This window comes from Miscanthus floridulus, chromosome 13, assembly GCF_019320115.1.
Source record: "Miscanthus floridulus cultivar M001 chromosome 13, ASM1932011v1, whole genome shotgun sequence".
Taxonomy (NCBI): domain Eukaryota; kingdom Viridiplantae; phylum Streptophyta; class Magnoliopsida; order Poales; family Poaceae; genus Miscanthus; species Miscanthus floridulus.
The window spans coordinates 81,427,142-81,444,048 of record NC_089592.1 but is presented as its reverse complement, the minus strand read 5'-3'; the positions used below and the strand labels follow the sequence as shown (position 1 = coordinate 81,444,048).

Below are 16,907 nucleotides of genomic sequence, written 5' to 3'. Positions count from 1 at the left end.
GAATGAAATAAATAGCATCTCCGTGGCCCTTCACTTAATCATCTACTAGACAGGCTTTCTTTTTTGAGACAATTCTTTAATTTAGAGAATCCTTTCTCGTATTTTTATTTGTTTATTATATGCTTAGAACTAGATAATTTGACCTAACACGCACTTAGTAGCCTTGACTGATGTCTATACATTTTTTTTTCATTTATCTTAAATCCCTGTCCCCATGCAAAACACTGTAGCAACAGCTGGTCGTCTGATATTCTGAGCACTGTTGCACGGGTGTTGTTGTCTTCCTCCTGCAAAACACATAAACATCGAACGGTAAAGTCAAAACTGGTGGACGTCACTGTAGCGGCTGCGTCTGGAAAGTAGTCCACCCGAACAATGCCGCTATTTTTTTTACCACTTTGGAACTGCCGCTGTTTATCTACTTCCAACTTCTAGAGCAAATGCCATCTTTTTTAGAACCATGCAACAAACCAACCAAACACACACTTTAGTGTTGAATAAAAATCATATTCCATGTGGGTATGAATCTTGATGAAGCTGTATGTGATGAAGTAACAAAACCTAGACCTAGCCATGTGAAAAAGAACAATGTGCTTTCGTGGGTCTCATTTTAGGCCACCGGTGGATCTAGTACTTGAATGGAGCCCGGACGAAGCTAAAGGCGTCTATGAGATTATGTGTTTTAACCTTCTAGCAGGGCACAAAAGCAACATTTTCTTCAGTGTGCGTGGGCACCGGAACCTAGGCAAGCGTCCGGGGCCACCGTGTCCTTGGTCCACCATTGTTTTAGGCCACACATTAAAACCATCGAACCAAATCAAAACCAAACTCACTACTTGTTCAGTTTGCACCACCAGTAGAGCTACCCTGTCTTCTATTCGAACTAACAGCCCGTGCCTCACTTTCTCTTAGCGTTAGGTTATGCTGACCAATAGAGCAACTTGTTTCACATCAAACCATTCCTATCCAACTAGTGTTTCACGACATCTTACACTTTCTCTTTTTCTTATTGTATTGAAATACAATAGTTATGGGTTTCATCCACTTATATATCTTTTCCCATACGTAGGCCATGTGTTGGCTTGGCTGCTACTAGAATCTAGCAGCATTTACGTGCTCTGCCAATGCATTTTTTCAATAGTGGGTGGTAGTGTAAATATCGATTGTTTTGGCCTACGTAGTAGGAATAATCATAAAACATGCATTTGGGGGGGTGTGTGTGGGGTGGGGGTGGGGGGGGGGGGGTTGAGATTGTTGATTATTCTCACTAGAACCAACTAAATGCGCCCATAGCCTTGTTCTCTCCCTTAACTTGCTACCCTGTTAGGCCACCTATTTACTCTCTTCCTAAGCTTTGCAATCTATTGATCCATGCATGTTGCTTATTCTCAAGCTATCTCTTTTCACTTAGATATTTTGTATCTTGACCATCTTTCACAAATATATCTGATGACATCCTTGTTGCAATGTTAACTATCAGTTGCCACTGTGAATATGATGTGCCGTATAAGGCACATGTTAGTGTGGCAAGTGCTGTTACCACATCATTATAAAGGAGAGGTTGCAGTGGCAATATAAATCTGTTCGTTGTAGATTTCTACGGCAGCAGCTGTGGCAGAGTGCTGGCTGCAGCCGCTGCACCGAACACACCAGTAGTACTCCGTATTTTGTATCTTGAGGTGAGCATCTCATGCTACTTCACGGTCAGTTAAAAAATCACGCACGAATCTCAATTTCACAAAAACAAAGAGAAAAGATGTTGGGCCACGTCACTTCACCATCACCCTGCATCCCCAGCCGTCGCCACTAACCCAGCCACCACGACCCATCTCATCGCCATGGGAACCAGGAATCTTACACGGAACTCCCCCGCTTCCATGGCGACGGCATCGACCACGCTGCTCCTCTCCCTCTCCCTCGCCCTCCTCGCCTTCGCCTGGGCGGCATCGCCGTCGCCGGATGCGGAGGCGATTCTCCCGGTTCCAGGAGTACCTCCGCATCGACACGGCGCAGCCGGCGCCCGACTACGCCGCGGCCGTGGCCTTCCTCCGGAACCAGGCCTCCGAGGCCGGGTTCGAGGCGCGCACGCTGGAGCTCGTCGCCGGGAAGCCCCTGCTGCTGCTGCGGTGGCCCGGGCGGCGGCCGTCGCTCCCCTCGATACTCCTCAACTCCCACACTGACGTCGTGCCGTCGGAGCCGAACAAGTGGGACCACCCGCCCTTTTCCGCCGCCCTCGATGAGGCGTCCGGTCGCATCTACGCGCGAGGCTCCCAGGTGAGATGTACTTCCTTACTAAATAGATCGCTTAAAGCCGCGATTGTTGGTTGTTCAGTTTGAGCCGTATACACGTGGTATGCTGCGCATCTTCATAAGGGCTATTATTGGCGCCGCCTTGTTCAGTTTGATCGTTGTCGACGCTTTGGCTTGATTCCTTAATTCGTAGTTAGGTCTGTGACATGGATATTCACTTGGGAGTGTAATCTACCTCGAGCAGGAAAGCGATCTTTATAAGTGGATTTGCTCATGATGTTTTATTTTGTGGCTGTGGCTGGGATTGCATATAGATGCTTTTACTGTTAATGGCATTTTTTTAGCTGTGCCAAATGGTAGGATGCTAAATGCTAGAGGTGTTTAGTTTATTTAGTACTAAGTGTATATTGACCGGCAAAATTCCATTTCAATGTAAGTGTGAAGTTGCACTGATTTTTACACTGAATTCACTAGGGTAATCTTCTTCACGTGAACAAGTCACTCTTAGGCTGTATATACATGTTCCCTGTACATCTCTTCCCGGAGTGTCCATCTCCCCTTACTAAAATGCTAATATTATCTTAACCTGTTTGCTAAAATCATTTTTATTCTCTTTGCTTTGTATTAGGATTAGCTTTCCATCATGCTTTTCATGAAATGGTCAAAAGTTCCAAATCTCTAAAAATCCACTAGATTTACATGTATACCGCATCTACTAAATTCTTGGACTTCCCTGTGTTTTGTGCAGGACATGAAGTGTGTGGGGATGCAGTACCTTGAAGCCATCCGCCGTCTCCGTTCTGCAGGATTTGTTCCAGATCGAACTATCTATATAACATTTGTTCCGGACGAGGAGATTGGTGGGCATGGGGGTGTTGAACCGTTTGTTTCATCTAAGGAGTTCAAAGACATGAATGTGGCATTAGTCCTTGATGAAGGGCTTGCATCTCCAGGGGAGGAGTACCGTGTGTTCTATGCAGAGCGTAGCCCTTGGTGGCTTTCTATAAAAGCAATGGGCGCACCAGGGCACGGTGCGAAGTTGTATGATGGTAGTGCAATGGAGAATTTGATGAAGAGCGTGGAGGCTATTAGGAGGTTCAGGACATCACAGTTTGATTTAGTGAAATCTGGAGAGAAGGCTGAAGGAGATGTTGTGTCGGTGAATTTTGCGTACCTGAAGGCTGGCACACCTACACCAACGGTTAGTTGATAATATTTTTGTGTTACTTATGTGCTGAGCTGCAGTTTTAGTCTTTCGAGAATTTAGCTGGTCTTTCACTAGATCTCATTAAATTATATTGGTAGCTTGATCACCTGATCCCGTATGAGTTACTAATGTGATGGTGTAGTTCCTTATTATCCTATGATATTATTGAAAATCAGAACAATCATCTGTTGTTATTTGGTATTTACTAAGATGGACCAATTGAAGGGCGGGCTTGTGCAAGCGGTAGAGTCTTACCGCCTGTGACCGGAAGGTCCCAGGTTCGAGTCACGGTCTCCTCGCATTGCACAGGCGAGGGTAAGGCTTGCCACTAACACCCTTCCCCAGACCCCGCACAGAGCGGGAGCTCTCTGCACTGGGTACGCCCTTTTTTTAAGATGGACCAATTAATATCTTTGATTAGGAATTCTTATTCACTACATAATATCTGTTCTTTGCACTGGTTTTGTTTAGCTTTTGGTCTTTAAGAGTCTTTGGTGTACTGTGAGTTCACTTTCAACCTATAGGCCGACAACCAACAAATGAATATGAACTATACATCTTCTCAAAAAATAGGACCTTATGCTTGCAGTATCCAGTCATTTTATCATTGCATGAGTGCTGTACTTAAAGAACTTTGGCTTGTTTTCATTAGGAAGAATGTAAGATGGCTCTGACTTGCTGTTATATTTACAGATACACATCTGAGTTTAAAATGGCATTATTCTTGATTCCTGAATTTTATAGTCTTTTGTACTTTCCAACTTCTGATTAGTGTATTCTTACCTGTCTTACTCATCTACCTTGCATAAATTGGGAGTAGTTCATCATCCAATTAAACCAGGTCAACTCATGCTCTGATCCGTAATGTTTCTTACTAATCACTTTATCTTTGATTTCTTTCAGGGTTTTGTCATGAATCTTCAACCATCTGAAGCAGAGATAGGTCTTGACATCCGAATCCCTCCTAGTGCCCATGTTGAAGCACTGGAGAGACGCCTTGTGGAAGAATGGGCACCACCTTCACACAACTTGACCTTTGAGGTATGATTCCATAGTGGTTCAACTGATGGCATATATACTCTATACACTCTATACACATGTTAACTAGCTCCTCAATCATGTGGGGACAGCTTTTTGAACCAATAGAAACAATGTTCACTTTCACATTTATTTGTTGAATTTATGGACAACAAAACGGCATGGAATTGAGGCAATAAGAATAATTGAAGAATTTAAGAATATTTCAAAAATATTGCTGCAGTTCTGTCATTATGGCTTTCAAGATTTATTTGGTATTTTTGCTGATAAAGTTAGTTCATTTAGATAACATGCTTCTGTTTTTTCCAATATTTCTGCCATGCTAATGGATTTGTATTTCTCAATGGGGCTCTTTTTTTTCAGAAATCTTTATTTCATTATATGAGACATTCAATTTTCGGTTTTTTGTTTTTTTTTTGCTTCTGTTAGAGGTGTTATTCTTTTGACTATCTTAGTTTATTGATGATAGTAGCACACAAATTTTTTAGTCTTAGTTTGAAATTAGTAGTTGTTCTGTTCCCGTTAAATGTTAACAAAGATAAGAATGCATTGCATTTTGATTTTTTTATGTCCAACACAAACGTTCAGTTCTACTTTCTGTAAGTAACTACAATACTTTATTATCCATACGCATGACCTTGGTCGTGTGAATTTCATAAAGTTTTCAATCATATATCCTGGTTATCTGTTCTGCAGTTTAAACAGAAGATGTCTGTCCTGGACAACTTTGGGAAGCCAGCCATGACACCCACAGACAGCACAAACCCATGGTGGTTGTTGCTTGAAGAAGCTGTGAAGAGTGCTGGTGGCAAACTTGGCAAGCCGGAGATATTCCCAGCCTCTACTGATGCTCGCTACTTCCGGCAAATTGGATTACCAGCATTTGGTTTTTCACCTATGGCGAACACCCCGATATTGCTCCATGACCATAATGAGGTTTGTGTCATTAGTTTTGATTTGACGATCTGATGCCATTAAGGTATATTCTTTGTATTTGCTATATCTAGCATGTTTGTTGAATCAACATTTTTGTATCATGTAGTTTCTGAGCAAAGATGAGTACCTCAAAGGAATCGGGATATATGAGTCCATTATCAGGACACTGGCCACTCATAAAGATGGCGGTAAAGACGATGAATCCAGGGCAGAGCTATGAGGAAAACCTTGACCTTACCTCGCCTTGTTGCGGACCAAATGGAGCACTGAAATCATGTTTCAGCATTATGCAGCTACCTGCTCATGCTTCTGCTACAGCGTCGAAATGGTAGAACTGCAAACATCATCTTTGTACATTCTCAAGAGGGTTTATGCACTGAATAATTGAAATGACATATGCAAGTTCGTCTGCGCAATTCAGGGCTCACCCTGTTGCCACTTGATGCTTCAGTATTGATTGTGTATCAAACTTATATTCGCTGTATCAGTATTCAGTAACGGACTGCACGTTGCTTAAGTGCTTTGTGCCTTTGTTTCATTTCACATGATAGCATAACAGTCGATTATGCACAAATCCAAACTCACGGCTGACATGAAATATCACGGAAACTGCCCGCGAGGTCGTTACAGCCCAGAAATTCGTCTGTTTTCTACTTGAGATTGAGTTATTCCAAACCGTGTTTCACAGGCTATTTGGAACAACGAAACACAAATTCTGTAGAAACTCGTCTGCTTGAGATTGACTTATTGCCACAATTCGTGTTTCAGGGAGCCGGGCCTCGCGAGTCCTGCATTCTGCAGTTCTGCCTACATCTGAATATCTGATGACCTCCTTGTTCAAACGCCCCCATCGCAACGAGAAAATTGAATATTTGACACATAATTTGCGCGCCCGTGAACATTTGACATCCAATTCCCACGTCATTGAAAATTTAACACTCTATGCGAATTCGTTGAAAGCAGGTGTTTTCTTATTTTTTTCTCCATTCAATATTTTTTCCTATTTTCTTTTGGCTTTCATGGCAATGCTGAATGACCAAAGTACCCTTGGCTTTTATCCATCCATTTCTTCTGAGAACGAACGCATCTCGTACTCTGTTTTCTTCAGCTGGGTGCCGCAGCCGCTGGGTCCCGTACTCTCCATCCCTTGCCCGCCGCCGCTGGGTGCAGGAGGCACCGCCGCTGGCTGGGCGTGCACTGGGCCGGTCACGGGGTGCTGGGCGTGGGCCATGCGTTCGCGGGGCCGGTCACCGGTGCTAGAGAGCGGCCATGTGTGTGCATGCCCGGTCGCTGGTGCTGGGCGCCGGCTCTAGGGCAGTGCCACCGCAGGAAGGAGCAGAACCACTGCAGCTCATCGTCGGCGTGCGACGCGCACCGCTCCAGCAGCACCCCGCACTTCAGGCGTTGAGGAGACCGAGTACAGAAGTTCAAGATGTGATTTTTTTCTTTGTCTGAACCTGTCGGTGGCCAGTGGCAAAGGAGATGAACAATTCTTTTGTGCAGTGCTATGAATTGTGCATCGATGCAATTTGTGAATGATGTATATGAAGCCAATTTATGAATAATTCTTTTGTGCAGTGCTGTGAATTGTGCATCGGTGCAATTTATGAATGATGTATATGAAGCCGATTTGTTTAATCACTTGTAACTGGCATAGGAGTTGAACTTTCCTGCGTATCAACCTTTTGCCTTTTAGGTGTACCAGAAGTTGCATCTCCTTTGTTGGAGGCAACTGGATTACGAGGCCTCCCTTGCTTGGCACGACTCTTCCTGTAAAATTAAAAGGGTTGAGATTAAGAAATCTATTTCACTCAAATAGCAGAAAAATAGATTTTTGTACCTCTTTTTAGTTCCAAGCGGGCACTTTGGGGATCCAGTTCTATGCCCATAAGCAAAGCAAGTCTTGCATTGTACCTACCACATGCCTTTGGTACTACAACCATTTAGGAAGCCATCTATGCTAGGTTTGAAACAAAAAAAAACTCAGCCTACGGTGGGCAGACAGCCCCCGCAACTTTGTGCTTAAGGAAGAAGACCTTCTCACGCAGGCCGAGAAAACCCCCGAACACCGTGTCCCGCCCTTACACAGGGGCCCGTTACCCTGTGAGTGGGCCGGTCCGTTGCCTTTGCTTTGGGAAACTCGAGACAGGTGAGGGGATTTTTTTAACTCCGGGCAGGCGAACGAGCGCACCCGTGGGGGCTCGAACCCTGCCCGCGAGAGTACCAGCCGGACGTCCCGACCAACCGGTCAGAGGAGCCGCTGGTTAGGTTTGAAACAACAAAAGAATCTATGGAAATATACACCATCTGGCTTTTGTATTACATCTATCTCTACAACACTTCCAGGCATTCTGAGCTCAACCTCTGCCTTGAAATTGAACAAGTATCCAAAGCTCTCTTCCCATGTACCAAAAATGTGTTCAACTGCCTTCTTCCTATCGAGGCACACTGTATGATACCCAATTGAGACCTGATACTTGTCCTCCAACTTTTTTTGCAATTTCTTGGGACCCATGTTTGGGTCCTTCTTTAGAAAAGGGCATTGCCTTCTCTGCTACCCAATGGTAGGTTACCATCTTTGTCCTCACCCTCCCAGTGGATGGACAAAAATGTTCTTCCTTGTTCAAAGTAACCTGCCAATCAAAATAGCATATATTAGTAAAATTAAAAATATAGTTAAGTTTGTCATATCAATAATTTTAGTTAAAAGTCCAATCAGAAAATCACAAAAGTTAGCAAAGTATACCCTGACATGCTTTTTATCACTCATCAACCTTGCTACGATAGCCCATGGACAGCCCTCGGCTTTGCAGTAACCCCTGAACCTATCTGTACATGATTTTTCTGTTCCAAGATCAAATTGACCCATTATAGCATGTTTTCTCACTACTGATCTGAACTCATTCATACTAGCATATATGGTTCAACTTCCATTGGAGGGTTTTCCTTGTCATAAAAAATAGAATCTTCACCAGGAATACAATCATCAACAGGCAACTCAGCACCCTCTAGGTCCATAGGCCCAGCATTAGTTTCATTCTCATTTTCAGCATCAAAGCTAGCTTTCTTTGCTCTCTCATCCTCTGCTCTAAGACCAAGAAATTCATACATTGCATCTTCACTCATCAAAGGGACTGCGCTACCAATCTGATCTTCAGTAAGTGGAATTATCTCTAAATTATCCCAATCAATTCCATGTTCAGCAGCAGGCTCAAAGCTTGATTGCACTGGTGCACTATTATTATCATTATCCACATTGCTCAAGATTTCTGTTGCTTCTGAAACAACTGAGGTTGCAACCAATTCTACAGGTTTCTCTTCCACATCAACATATAGAAACATCTTCTTATCGATCAGTCTTTTGGAGAAGGCAACAGACAAATCTTTATCATCCACTATTTTCCTTTCCCCACCTTTGCTCATATCAAATTCAGATATTACAGGATGCTGGTTGCTTCCCCACTTGGCCCTAATTGTCAGGTCATTTTCTAAGTTCTGCAAATTATAATAGGGATAGTCCACCACCCATTCATCATATTTGCGCTGAACATCAACTGAGTTAGCATTATCTAGTTTTGCTGTGAAAGGTGAAACCTGAACACATAGTTCAAATGCCCCATCCGAATTGACTCTACCGAGTTGAAAAAAAGAGAGAACATAACCATGAGCATCAGCCATGCTTCTCCCCCAAATCCAAAAAAGCAACCTTGGAGAGGACAGGGGAGGGATAGGGATCTGCGTTCTTACCCTGGGGGGACCTCGAAGGGGATCATAGCCGATCTGATCCGACCACCCAAAGCTCCTCCTGCAATCCGAGGACCAAACCCTAGCAACTTCTGTTCACTCATGAGAGAGAGAGAGAGGCAATGAGAGAAAGAGAGGAACAGGAGAGAGAAGGAATGTAATGCTTCTCATCCAGCAGATACGTTCCATAAAGAGATAAGGCTAATGGGTACTTTGGTCATTCAGTCTTGCCTTGGAGGCCAAAAGAAAATAGAAAAAATGTGAATGGAAAAAAGAAGAAGAAAACATTGCTTTCAACGAATTCGCACCTAGAGTGTTAAATTTTTAAGGGCGTGTGAATTGGATGTCAAATGTTCACATGCGCGCGGGTGTCAAATATTCAATTTTCTCCCCTCGCAACCGCCTTGCCGCCGCTCGGCGGAGCAGCCGCCGCGTCCACACACAACCGCGCCCGCACCCTTCCCTCGCCATCTTCTCCCGCCTCTGCATCGAGGGGCCGTTACCCGCCGCGCTCGCGCTGCTCCCTGACCTCGCCGCGGCGGGGCTCCGCGCGGACCCCGTCTCCCTCACCCGCCTCGTCAAGCTCTGCGTGCGCCACGGCACGGCAAGCGACGGCCGGCTCATCCATCGCCACGTCGAGGCCCATGGACCGCTGTCTCACTACAGCGCCGGCGTCGGCCTCTTTGTCTCCAACTCGCTCGTCTCGATGTACGCCATGTTCGGCCTGCTCGACGAAGCGCTCAGGCTGTTCGACGGAATGCCGGAGAGGAACGTCGTCACCTGGACGACCGTCGTCGCGGCGCTGGCAAACTCAGACGGGAGGAAGGAGGAGGCGCTCAGGTTCCTGGTGGCCATGCGGAGGGACGGCGTGGCGCCCAACGCGTACACGTTCTCAAGTGTCCTTGGCGCATGTGCCACGCCGTGGGTGCTCGCGGCCGTGCACGCGAGCACTGTCAAGGTAGGGCTGGACTCAGATGTGTTCGTGCGGAGCTCATTAATCGACGCGTACATGAAGCTTGGGGATCTGGACGGTGGGCGGCGTGTGTTTGACGAGATGGTGACTGGAGATTTGGTCGTTTGGAATTCAATCATTGCGGGTTTCGCACAGAGTGGAGATGGGGTTGGGGCGATAGAGCTGTTCACGAGGATGAAGGATGCTGGGTTCTCGGCTAACCAGGGTACCTTGACAAGCGTCCTGCGAGCGTGCACCGGGATGGTCATGCTTGAAGTGGGGAGGCAGGTGCATGCTCATGTGCTCAAGTATGATAAGGACTTGATCCTTCACAATGCGCTTCTAGACATGTACTGCAAGTGTGGGAGCTTGGAGGATGCAGATGCCTTGTTCCACAGGATGCCACAGAGGGATGTAATCTCATGGAGCACCATGATATCTGGTTTGGCGCAGAATGGGAAAAGCGCTGAGGCGTTGAGGGTTTTTGACTTGATGAAATCTGAAGGAGTGGCACCGAACCGCATAACGATGGTTGGAGTACTCTTTGCCTGCAGCCATGCTGGTCTAGTGGAAGATGGCTGGTACTACTTTAGGTCCATGAAGAAGCTCTTTGGCATTCAACCTGAGAGAGAACACCACAACTGCATGGTCGATCTCCTTGGTCGAGCTGGGAAGCTCGATGAGGCTGTCGAATTCATCCGTGATATGAACCTTGAGCCAGATTCAGTCATTTGGAGAACTCTCCTAGGTGCTTGCAGGATGCATAAAAATGCCAATCTTGCAGCATACGCAGCCAGAGAAATACTTAAACTGGAGCCTGATGACCAAGGTGCTTGTGTATTGTTGTCAAACACATATGCGGATCTGCGGCAGTGGACAGATGCTGAGAAGTCATGGAAAGCGATGAGGGACGAAGGTATGAAGAAAGAACCAGGGCGAAGTTGGATTGAGCTGGAAAAACATATCCATGTGTTCATTGCTGGGGGCTTATCACACCCATGCTCTGACACCATAGTTCAGGAGCTGAACCGGTTGATCGGAAGGATCAGTGCTCTTGGTTATGTTCCACAGACAGAATTTGTGCTGCAGGACCTCGCAATCGAGCAGAAGGAAGATCTGCTGAAATATCACAGTGAGAAGATGGCGATCGCATTTGGAACGATGCATGCGGTAGACGGGAAGCCCATCAGAATCATGAAGAACCTGAGGATCTGTGGTGACTGCCATGCATTCGCAAAGCTTGTCTCCAAGAGCGAAGGCAGGATGATCATCATCAGAGACCCTGTTCGGTTCCACCATTTCCAGGATGGACCTTGCTCCTGTGGTGCCTACTGGTAGGTGGTAGCCAGGTACTGTATGTTGTTCTATTCCACATTGGCCTCACTTGATGAGGTTGTGGTTATTGGTGGCAAGACAACCACATCTATCCAAGCATTCTTTGATCCTTATTATGGAAGTGGATGCAGAAATGTCCTCTGTTCACTAGTGGCCAGAATTATCTAGATGCTATTTATTGAAAGAAGAGCTAGAAAAGAATGCTGTCTTCTAGTAAAAAAGAGTAAAGAAAAAAGAAGATTAGTTAATTAAAAAAAGTAGAAAAAGGTAAGTAAAGGGAGCAAACGGAATTCATGGCCCATGAAGGCCCACTGGGTCACCTCTTCTCCCTGGTCCACCTCATCTACGCTGCATCGCGAAAGACGCCAAGGTTTCCGGCGGCATCCACCCGCCCGTGGAAGCTGCCGCCTGCCGGTGACACCGCGCCGAGAGCAAGAGTGCAAGGAAGGAGCGGTGCCGTTGCTGGTGGGAGCGGTGTCCGTGAGGCGCGGCGAGATGTCTGTGCGGATAAAGGCGGTGGTGGACAAGTTCGTGATGGAGCTCAAGGAGGCACTGGACGCGGACATCCAGGACCGCATCATGAAGGAGCGGGAGATGCAGAGCTACATCGCGGAGCGCGAGCGCGAGGTCGCCGAGCGGGAAGCCGCGTGGAAGGCCGAGCTCTCCCGCCGTGAGGTACCGTGTCCCCGACCCCTCTCGCCTCCTGCTCAATTCTCTGTTCCATCCATCCCGCATCTCGTCTTGGCCAGCATCTTTTACTGTCAGCTGTTCCGAGATCACGGAACCGTTTCGATTTGTTTCTTGTGATATATGAATCGTATGGATGATGCATTTTCAATTCTCGCTGGAAATATGATTGAGATGACACTGAACCTGCATCTGTACTGCACAGACTTTCTTTCATTAGTTGATGTCAATGCCCTTCAGTTTTCTGTGATGCCAGACAAGTACATTGTAAGAGATTGTTCCTTGCTTTTCACTCTACTCTAGTTGTCACCGAAGGCAGTGAGGGGAATAAAGCTGGTGTGTTTCAGTTCCGTAGAGAGTATAGAAACCATAGAAAGGTGATAGGTCGGGTGAAGATAAGAATATATAAGAGTTGCCTCTTGTCTGCAAAGCACATGCGCTGATTCTATTGAGTAGTGCTAACCCATAATACACAGATTAGAAAAGAAAATGTTACATTAAATATCCATTAACTTATATTTCAAAATCCAAATATCCATTTTGACTTCTTAAGTAGGAAACATCATTGTTTCCTCTACAACTGTGCAACATATAGTAGTAACTGTACATGGTAAGATTTGGAAACTTAAACTGGCGTCTGCTTTGTACTATCTGACAATGTAATTCTTGTACCGTGCTATAGTGGGCTAGTAAATCATAGAAAGGTGATAGATGAGGTGTAGCTGAAGAATTCTTCTAAGGAAAAGCAATGAATTGAGAGTACATTAACACTGTTGATTTATGTTATATGAGACACCAACTACCAGCACAGATTAAGGTAACTAATAGCAATATTCTATATTCTATTAAAGAAAAAGATGCAACAAACATGGTGCTGGTTCCAATATACTGAGGAACAAGGGGAAAATTGATCTAGAATTGAGATCTAGTTCTCATTTCTCAATCTCAGCACATGAACAATATGAATATGTAACTTCTTCATAACTTCCTAGAATTCCATTGACGTAAGAAGCGAATTTAGCTGCAAGACTCAACCTTTGAGCGTAAATGGAAGTCAGCCTTAATTATGTGATGGTCGATGATGCCTATCAGAAGTGATTGGTGATGCCACAGAGGAGTGATGAGAGCGGTATCTTCCCCCCAAGGGTCTACATCAATGTGGAAACACAACTGTTAGGTTGTCCTAACAGTTGAGCTGCTCACCCATTAATGTGAATGAAACAACACAAGGCAGGAAAGTGACCCTGTATTGTGCAATAGAGGAAACAACTCCCATATGGATAACAGTAGGAGTGGTCTGGAACTAGGAAGAGTTTCTTCCATTCTTGGATAGACCAGGTCGGCGGATGGGGTGAGAAAGTAAATAGAGATAAGTGTTTGGGCCCTGCTAGGTAGGGATACAGCAATCTTGTTTTGCGTAGAGAGTCCCTACCCATACTGATTCGATGCTCTGTTTCCAGCTTATAAGGATATTGTCTCATCTCAATTTTCATCAGCTCAGGCTATATAATTGAATATACCTCTTAGGTTGACGTCCAGCGTCACTGGAGACACCTTTCTGATTGCGAGCAGCATATACTTTCAATTTGTGGTCAATAAACTATATGAGGCTATAAATTGGATAAGCAGCAATCAAATGAGCATGATGGATGTCATAGTCATCAATAGATCAGATTTACGTTCAGAAGATGAACCTAATCTACTACACTCATGATGACACTGAGTTACTCCTATCAAGCAAAAGAACAGATAACTACACTCATGATGAAAAGACCATGATTGACAGTGAGGTGTTCACTTAGGCTATGGAGATATTTATCCTAGACTTTAATTAAATTGTCCACTTCTCCGACACAACAACATCCTTACCTGAATTCATCTTTTTGGTAAAGTGAAGACTAAGAAATAAAGACAATCGATCCAAGTAGTGGGTTGTAAATAAACATTTCCAATACCATGTCTCATAGGTGAACCAGAGGATCTGCTGAACTCCCACATCCAACTCTTTTTTCTTTTGGTCTTTTCCTTGTACCTCTTCATCATTGACAGAACCTTTGGGACCCGCAATTTGACATGGCACGCTTTTGTTTTCGTTTTTTGGCAGGCTGAGATTGCGAGACAAGAGGCGAGGCTGAAGATCGAGAGGGAGAACCTGGAGAAAGAGAAGAGCGTCCTCAAGGGCACGGCTTCGAATCAGGATAACCAGGATGGAACCCTGGAGATCACCGTCAGCGGCGAGAAGTACAGGTGCCTCCGGTTCTCCAAGGCAAAGAAGTGAGAGGTGAGCTAGGACAGGACGACACTGATGAATTAGTCACGGGTGGTAGTGGTACACTGAAATCAGTTTGAAGGCTAGTTTTTGGAGTATCTGTCGATCTGATACAGACTGCGGCTGTACGAGTTGGTGTGGTACTCACTGCATCGTGCATCCTCATCCTCATTGATAGGGGCATTGAACCAACGCACAACCTGAGCATGATTCAGCTGTCCTGGGGTCACTGTTCGTATCATGAACTTCAGAATTGATGACCTCTGTTTCGGATACAATTAAATTGACTGCCAAGCTTTGTGTTCGTCTGGAAGGTAAAATCCTGCGGTCTCTGTGTTTACCCCTGGGCCCTGGAACATGCTTGATCCGTTGTTCGAAATGGGAGTTCGTCTCTTCTTCCAGATTGGATGTGAAAGCATAATGAGATATTGAGATCCTCTTTGGTAGGGATGAAAACGGTACGGATATTTTCCGATTATATTCGATCTGTCCGTATCCGAGTTCGGATATCCAACATCCGATACCGTATCCGAATACTCAAATCGCATATTTATGATGTCGATATCCAATCGTATCCTATCCGACATAGTTGACACTATCCGTATTCGAATCCGAATCCGGACAGAAATATGAAAATAAATGTAATATCGGTGATATCCGTCCGTATCCGATCCGTTTTCATCCCTACTATTTGGTCCCGTTCGCTTGGAGGAATTTTGGAGGAATCTGGATAAATTTGGAGGAATTTGTGAGAGAAAAACACTGTTCCGGATAAAAAAAAGAAGCGGATCAAGTCGGGTTTAAGGGCACGCGAACGTGCACGATTTCGGCTTCACTGAACTGACACAATTTAAAACCCTGGTAAAGAGGGCTTAAACTCTCGTCGTCTTTTGGTACGGTATAGGCTGTAGGTTTCCCCGTATGGGACTGGGACGTTGCGATGGCGACGTTGTTATCTTGAATGACGACGGGGGGGCCCAGGTTTTAGAGCTCCTATCCTATCCTGACAAGGACCGTTACCTGAAAAGCCAGAGGTGTTTTGTCGAAGCGTGTGATGTGCTCTACCAATCCGTTCGCTACTTACGTGTCTGCAGATCCACGCGGCTGGCTCCTGCATGTCAACTCGTGTGAGTGCCAGAGTGAGAATGGTTCGGCTGGCTGGCATAGATCATGGATTATTTACCGGTTTAGTTAGTTTAGTGTGAAAAAAAATATTATTTTAGCTTATATTCCACGATCCATCGTATAAGCCCAGCGATCTCCCTGCCTGCGTCCTCTGAAACTTCTGCAGCGGATGCGGCAGCCATGTGCTGCGACCTGCACGCCACGAGTGCCGCCAGTGCGACACCCACCCACACAAACTTCATCTTGCACTGCACCATGGTCGTCTGGCTGCCATGTGGGCCGGGCGCTTCGGCGGCCCCACGCGCCAGTGGCACAGGACTCGCCTTTTGTGTGGAGTGGCGTGGCAACTGGCAAGTGGTTTGCATGCATGATCCCAGGCCAGCGAACGCAACGCACTTGAGGTCATTGCGTGTGCAGCAACTGTTTTGTAGCCGAGATCGGAAAAGAAAAGAAAAAAAAAGGGCCATAAACGCATCAGCTGCCGCCGTGGCGATCCAGCCAGGGCCACGGCACGAGTAGGATAGGACAGTGGAGCAAGTTCGGCGAGCAGGGTGCGCGTGTCCCCCCTCGCCGACGTGCTGGCGCGGTGGAGTGGTGGTGGTGGGGGCGGTGGCTGGCTTCCTGGCCCATGCGGCCATGCGCGTCTGCCGCCTCCGGCGAGGCAAAGCTCCCCGTCCCCCACAGGTCACAGGCACCACAGGGGCAGGCAGGGAGGACGCACCGCACCGGCACGGCAGGAACCGCGCGATCGCGATCGCGATCGCGACCCGAGAACCCCCACCCGACCCACCGGACCCAGCCCCAGGCGTCGTTGCTGCGTGCAGCGGTTCGAGGAGGTTTCCGCCCGCACGTGGCCCCGCCGCCCCACCCGATGCAGTGCTGGGGACTGCGGACTGACTGACTGACCGCTTGCCCATCATTCGTTCGCCTTTGTCAGGACACGAGCCCGGACTTACCACTGGTGGTGTTGGATCATAGTTCTTTACTCTTTATTCTACGGGATGTTCGACACATGTGTATTAAATATAAACTTAAAAAAATAACTAATTATATAGTTTACGACTAATTTACGAGACAAATCTTCTCAGCCTAATTAGTTCATAATTTGACAATGTGGTGCTACAGTAACATATGGGCTAATGCGGATTAATCAGGCTTAATAAATTCGTCTCGCGGATTACTGACGAATTCTGTAATTTATTTTTTATTCATATCCGAACATCCCATTCGACACCCCCAAACTTTACACCCATCCGGTTGTTCCAGTCTGGGAATGTGAGGCGGCCGAGAGATTCTTTCCGGACATTGGATGGAGGCGGTGTCGGTAAATGGTCATTGATTAATTAACTAATCACTCGCTCCAG

At 46.1% G+C, this 16,907-nt stretch overlaps 2 protein-coding genes and 1 pseudogene across 2 annotated transcripts; all 3 read left to right on the top strand.

The window, feature by feature from the left end:
- The first annotated feature begins 1,742 nt into the window (after positions 1-1,742).
- Positions 1,743-5,960, top strand: LOC136500691 (uncharacterized; annotated as a pseudogene).
- A 3,573-nt stretch (positions 5,961-9,533) lies between these two features.
- On the top strand, positions 9,534-11,476 carry LOC136501586 (pentatricopeptide repeat-containing protein At2g03880, mitochondrial-like). The gene has a single exon (XM_066497097.1). The coding sequence runs from the start codon at positions 9,534-9,536 to the stop codon at positions 11,463-11,465; it is 1,932 nt and encodes a 643-aa protein (XP_066353194.1). The 3' UTR covers positions 11,466-11,476.
- Positions 11,477-11,562: 86 nt separating this feature from the next.
- LOC136501587 (uncharacterized) lies at positions 11,563-14,750 on the top strand. Its single transcript, XM_066497098.1, has 2 exons — positions 11,563-12,137; positions 14,254-14,750. The coding sequence occupies exons 1-2, from the start codon at positions 11,763-11,765 to the stop codon at positions 14,425-14,427; spliced, it is 549 nt and encodes a 182-aa protein (XP_066353195.1). The 5' UTR covers positions 11,563-11,762; the 3' UTR covers positions 14,428-14,750.
- Positions 14,751-16,907: the final 2,157 nt, after the last annotated feature.

Coding starts and splice junctions, on each gene's coding strand:
- LOC136501586 (XM_066497097.1), top strand. CDS start 9,534: ATGCGCGCGGGTGTCAAATATTCAATTTTCTCCCCTCGCAACCGCCTT.
- LOC136501587 (XM_066497098.1), top strand. CDS start 11,763: ATGAAGGCCCACTGGGTCACCTCTTCTCCCTGGTCCACCTCATCTACG. Junction 12,138..14,253: donor CCGAGCTCTCCCGCCGTGAG/GTACCGTGTCCC, acceptor GTTTTTTGGCAG/GCTGAGATTGCGAGACAAGA.